Raw genomic sequence first — 6,109 nt, 5'->3', positions numbered from 1 at the left:
GTCATAGTCCCGAATTTATGATATAACTCGCTCCAACACGTCGTGTCCAATCCTAAAAAGGGGATTTATTCCCATCAATTATTCCTCAATATTCCGGGTGTTACATTTATCCATATAATTTCATTTATAAGAAGCCAATTGATGAACCTCCATCATATATTCTAAAAAACTCAAATAAAACATGTAGATGTATAGAAGTATACGTAAGATGTTCTACCCCCTTAACATCATCAACTTATCCATATAAAATATATCAAATATCATAAGCTTTTATTCTCTACATATAGAATCAGCATTCATATATATATACTCCCAAAATAATTTTACTTGCTAATAATTATCATGTATAAGTCATTAGACTTTGTAAGTTAACCGTATACGATAATAATTTACTTGTGTTGGATCAATAAAACTATTCAACCCAACATGTTGATCATTCACATGTGTATGTATAGTTGTATATATCGGGTATATTGGTCATTCTCATATAAACAACCAACTACCTGTAATCATTAGAATGTGTACGTTCACATATTCTAAAGTGATTGTTTAATTATTGTTTAAGCAAGTAATTATAGGAATCATATCTTAAATTTAAACAATAAGTAACTTAAAAGAAGGCTTTTAAATTGTAAGGTGATGTGACTTTGGACTCTCCTTCCCAAAACAGCTCTGCGAATTGTCGGCATGCGGCTTCACTAGGATGAGCAGAGTCGAAGAAGAGATAATCATCAGGATTATCACACAATTCAAACTTTCGTATTCCTCTCTTTCCTCCACAACTATAAAGCCCTCGTAAAGGACCACTACCACAACATCCACTGTCTCCTACCTTGAAACCTGCAAATCCATCAAATTCCAACCATGATTCATGTGATGCTTCACGAATTCAAAGCAATGAAACTCAATCACTACGAGTACCATATTTTGATGGGTTCTTCATCCGTTTGCTAAGTGCAGTTGAGTGATCATAGTTTGCAAACATGAATCCTTCAAATTGTTTTGTCATCTCTTTCATTTTCTTAGAAACTGCTCGATTGTGTAGACTTGCTATGGTGTTAAATTCTTCGTAGCATGTATTGCATGGCTGTTGTGCACGAGCTATAGGCAAACAGCCTAATTGCGGGATCGTAGTGATTCCAATCTTCCTCCCACCTTTTTCATGGATTTCCTTTTTAAGTTAAGGAAAAAAAAAAAGAATTGTTTAAATATTGAGGTAATTAATTAGAAACGTAATTCCTGTTTACCTTGAACACATCGGTCAAGTTTCCTATCACCATTTCAACGTACTGCTGATGATGATGACTACTCTGGTTGTTGCGTAGGAGGCTCGCATAGTCGTTGATTCCGCAGCTAAACAAGTAGACAGCGTTGGACAAAAGCTGCTTGGCTTTCACATCACCTAAATTCTTCCTAAAACGTTTCTCTAAATCCGAGAAATACTGTAGCTGTGTTTTGAGATCAATTACCTACATGCATCAAATTGATTTATAGTATATGAAATCGATATATGAGAAAATTCAAGTGGTGGATACGAAGAAGGGACACATACGAGTCCTCCATTGGTCTCGACTAATGCACCAGATCCCCCTGACGCAAAATTTGCTCCATACCCAAATTCTTTATTATGGTAATGGGGGTCAAGATACGCAGGAATGAGAGGCAATCCAGCAAACTCAGCTGTTAACAGAAGGAAAATCAAGAATGATAAGCAAAAAATTGAAAGGAACAAAAAAAAATGGCGGTTGTTTGAGATGTATATTGTCACCGATAAAATCAGGGATGAGACGGCCATTAGAGAATCTTCCAGTTGGCGGATTGAAGTATGATTCGCCATAGGGCCAAAATTTCGCTTGAAAGTTGGGATTAGTGTTTATGTAGTTGTTGTTTCCAGAATCGAAAAGTGAATCACCGAAAATGAAGAGCGCAACATGTTTGTTGAAATGCTCCTGAGCACTCTGGCAATCTGTAATGAGGAGCAACAGACACGAAACAACAAGCCGGAATCCCAAATCGCTTTTAGCAACAGCCATATGTCTGAAGCTGTTCTTCATCCTTGACCTTGAATTGTTAAATTTAGTAAAGTGCAAATTTGTTCTAGTTCGTTGTCGCCGTTGCTTTAGATTTAAAAAAAAAAAAAGATTCAATCTTTATTTCAACGGAATATTGTGGTGGTGTTGTGTGAGAGGAGACTAACAACTTTTCATTTTAATCAATTAAATTGTTATAAAAGTAATGAATTATACAGGACATTATAAACATGTTTCATACTAACATCACAAACATGTTTTAAGAGTTGGATTACAAACATAAATAGAATTGAAAATGATAGAGCAAATCTGGCAAGAAAATATATAAACAATTATGTTATCGAATTTCCCTGAAATTCATCTATTATTATAATTAATGTTCTCAATCATGTTTTAATTTATCCAATAAACACATTGTCGGTTGAAATCGAGTTCAGGGTGAATTTGGATGTTAGGGTCATTACTATAAAGTGGATATCTTCCCATGAAAATTTCCTACATAAAAAGATATGTTGGAGAACACATCCTTTAGAAGAAAAAAAAACACATAATTTAATAATAATTTTAACAAACTAGTGACATAGACAAATTTGTCAAAACTGAATTGGAAATTACTACGAAATATCAACGGAAATTAATGAAAATGTTTTTTTACACTAATCATCCGTCGGAAAATAGCAATAAATATTGACACAAAACATATTTCAAAACCTTATTCCACAGAAATACGTCAGCATTTTTTAATTATTGTCACAAGGCCCGGTCAACAGACATACAAAGAGACGTACAATGTTGTTGTTATTATTGTTTTTGTTGATGTTGATGTTGATGTTGTTGTTGTTGTTGTCGTCGTCGTCATCGTTGTCGTTGTTATTATCATCATTAGTGTTATTTGGTTTTTGTTGTCGTCTTCGTTAGAATCATCATCTTTGTTGTTATATAAATATAGGAAAGAACAGGAAATTTCCTAGTTTTCTACAAATATAAGAAAAAATTAGAAAGAAATATATACAAAATTTAGAATGGACATCGTTAAAGGTGGGAAACACTTTTTGCGAGATATGGAAGTAAGTTGTTACTTATGACAACTGATGACAAAAGAAAGCGGTAATGCACTAAGTTTGAAATCTACAACTCTTGAAAAGGATAAAAAAATAGTATGAAATACTCCAATGCAACCAACACTTCTTACATGAGTTCCTTCTTCTCCAAGGTGCACCAAGAACACTCCAAAGCACTTAAAAACACATTTTTTTGCTCACAAGGCTCAATCTAGGGTTAGGGTTTCAAGAGACGGTGTTGGAGAGGTGGAGGTTGAGAATGTAATGGGTTTGGGAGAGCTAAGAAGCTTAAATAGGACCCAAACCACGAAAATAAGGTTTGGGCACTGATCGCATACGCCCTGCGTACTAAATTTATGCCCAGCGTACTAGGGATGCCATAGTACGCCCATCATACATGTTGAGTACGCCTAACGTACTAGGGATTCCCTACCATGCCCTACGTACTCCCCGTATGCGCTACGTACGCGGTTGACCGAGAAATCGCCTAACTTCAAACGGTTGTAACTTTTTCATTCCAACTCCGTTTTCGACGTTCTTTATATCCACGGAAAGGTATTGAAGAGATCTATAATATCATCTAACTCTCTTGGACTAAAAACTTCTCGAACAAAAATCCATATTTCATGTAAAAACACAGCCTATGACTTTTCCCTTTTTTACCCTTCGGTCCAAACCACAATTCAAGGGTTAAATCTATTAACCTACATTACCTCCTTCTACAAGGACTAAACTTTACTTCTTTAAGGCCCAAATACTTACACAATCAACTTCCGACCTACGACCCAGAGATGGAAGGAAACAGGATGTTACAACAAATCCAGTTGATATGCAACATTGCTCACCCGTGCCGAAATCCTAAAAGGTCCAATGAATTTGGGGCCCAAATTACCCCTCTTCTGAAAATCGCATGACACCTTTCCAAGGTGAAACCTTAAGAAGCACCAAGTCTCCCATATGAAACTTGATATCTAAACCTCGTCGATCTGCATAAATCTTATGTCGGCTTTGTACGACTCGCAACCTGTTGCTCACCTGTTGAATCAACTCAATAGTCTTGAGTACAACCTCCGTACTACCCATGAATCGATGCCCGACCTCCCCCCCCCTCCCAGCAAATTGGGGTCCTGCACCTCTCTTCATACAACATCTCAAATGGTGGTCGTTCAATACTAGCATGGTAACTATTGTTGTAAGAGAACTCGGCAAGTGGAAAGTAAATATCCCAAATCCCTCCAAAATCCAACACACAAGCCCGTAGCATATCCTCAAGTATCTGAATCGTCTGCTCACTTTGGCCTCAGATCTGAAGATGGCATGATGTAGTAAAATGCAACTGAGTACCTAACTCCTCATGAAACATCCTCCAAACTCTGGAGGTGAAACGAACATCCCGGTCCAAAACCACCGAAACTGGAACTCTGTGCTGAACTACTACCTCCCGAACATAGATGTCCACTAACTTCTTTGTGGATATACTCTCGATAATTGTTATGAAATACATATTCTTGGTCAATGTATCAACAATGGCCCAGATAGAGTCAACACTACGTGTCGTCCTTGGCAATTTTGTGATGAAATCAATGGTAATATCTGCCCACTTCATCATGGGAATGGGTAAGGGCTGCATCTTGTCGTGGGGTCTCTAATGCTCGACATTGATTTTTCTACAATCAAGCACCACTCCACAAACCAAGCTATTTCCCTCTTCGTACATGGACACCAATAATTCAACCTCATATCCATGTACATCGTCGTGGCCCCTGGATGGATAAAAAACTTTGACTTATGCACCTCCTTTAAAACCATCTGTCTCACCCCAACTGATGCCGGAACCCAGACTTTGTCACACCGATTCAACAACCTGTGACTGTCTCTGAAAAATAAGGGAACTTGTCTCTGATCTGCTCGGTCTTCCAGTTTTCCCTTTTCAATCCCTCCACCTGAGCCTTCTTAATCAAATCCATCAAAGGCGAAGTGATAGTCATCCTTAAGCAGATATCCCAGATAGATGAGCTTATGGCCTTGCAACTCAAAGCATCGGCCACCACATTAGTCTTCCCAAGGTGGTATAGGATCTCGCAATCATAATCCTTTACCACATCCAACCATCTCCGTTGCCGCATATTCAGATTCGGCTAGTCCATAAAATACCTCAAACTTTTGTGGTCAGTATAAATAGTACATCGAACCCCATACAAATAGTGTAACACCCGTGTTCCTAGGCTAGACATTAATATTGACATAATAGTCTTGGTTAACCTTTGTAACTCATTTAGAAGAAATGAAAAGGAATTATGTGAATATTATGTGTTTTATGCTTAATTATTAGGGTTTAATTAATTAAGAATAAAAATGAGCGTCAAAAATAAATATTATATAAAGCCGATATCTATTAAGAAAGTTGTAGTGGTCGTGACAAGGATTACGAATATATAAAGAATGCTGAAATCCGAGTTATAACGAAGAAGTTATAACATGTCGAAGTTTCACGACAAAACCGGCACAGTGCCGAATGTCGTAAAAAGTGAGTTTTTGATAAACAAGTTTTTAGCCTTGGTGATCTAAACGCAATTCGTAGTGTTCGTTAAACCGAGAGGATGTATAAAAAGAACGCCCAAATCTGACTTCGTATGAGGAAGTTATGATTTTTCGAAATTTCAGCTTAGCAGTAGACAACTAAAAACTCGAATTTTAGATCGAGTGATTTTTAGCCGACACGACCTAAAAGAGAATCGAAGGTCTCGTCAATAGTAGCACAGCGGTAAAAAGACAGACAAAAACAGACGTCGGATGAAGATGATATGAATTTTTAACGGATTTCCTATCCCGGTCTGTTAAAAATAATAATATAAAAATTAAAGTCAAAATTAGCCGATGAAGTCTAAACGAAATTTTTAGAGCGTAATTTTACCTACGCGTTCATATAAAGAACATCAAAAACGGAGCTCGTATGCGAAAGTTATGAATTTTAGAAGATTTTGGCACAAAATTCGAGAAATTTCGCATGGATGAGCT

The 6,109-nt window shown here is 37.0% G+C and overlaps 1 protein-coding gene across 1 annotated transcript; it reads right to left on the bottom strand.

Moving 5' to 3' along the window:
• Nucleotides 1–413: 413 nt before the first annotated feature.
• Nucleotides 414–2,162, bottom strand: LOC145055296 (GDSL lipase-like). Its single transcript, XM_079003593.1, has 5 exons — nt 1,769–2,162; nt 1,553–1,680; nt 1,248–1,469; nt 922–1,171; nt 414–840 (listed from the first exon to the last, which is right to left on the bottom strand). The coding sequence occupies exons 1-5, from the start codon at nt 2,052–2,054 to the stop codon at nt 611–613; spliced, it is 1,116 nt and encodes a 371-aa protein (XP_078859719.1). The 5' UTR covers nt 2,055–2,162; the 3' UTR covers nt 414–610.
• Between the last annotated feature and the right edge of the window lie 3,947 nt (nt 2,163–6,109).

This window comes from Lactuca serriola, chromosome 5, assembly GCF_051521515.1.
Source record: "Lactuca serriola cultivar US96UC23 chromosome 5, Lser_US96UC23_V15, whole genome shotgun sequence".
Lineage (NCBI taxonomy): Eukaryota > Viridiplantae > Streptophyta > Magnoliopsida > Asterales > Asteraceae > Lactuca > Lactuca serriola.
This window is presented reverse-complemented; position numbering and strand designations above follow the sequence as displayed.

Bases quoted from the DNA above. Each gene is read 5' to 3' on its own strand.
- LOC145055296 (XM_079003593.1), bottom strand. From the start codon at position 2,054: ATGAAGAACAGCTTCAGACATATGGCTGTTGCTAAAAGCGATTTGGGA. The intron at 1,681-1,768 runs GTGACAATATAC...TTCTGTTAACAG, and splicing joins TCTCATCCCTGATTTTATCG to CTGAGTTTGCTGGATTGCCT. The intron at 1,172-1,247 runs GTAAACAGGAAT...TAACTTAAAAAG, and splicing joins ACTTGACCGATGTGTTCAAG to GAAATCCATGAAAAAGGTGG.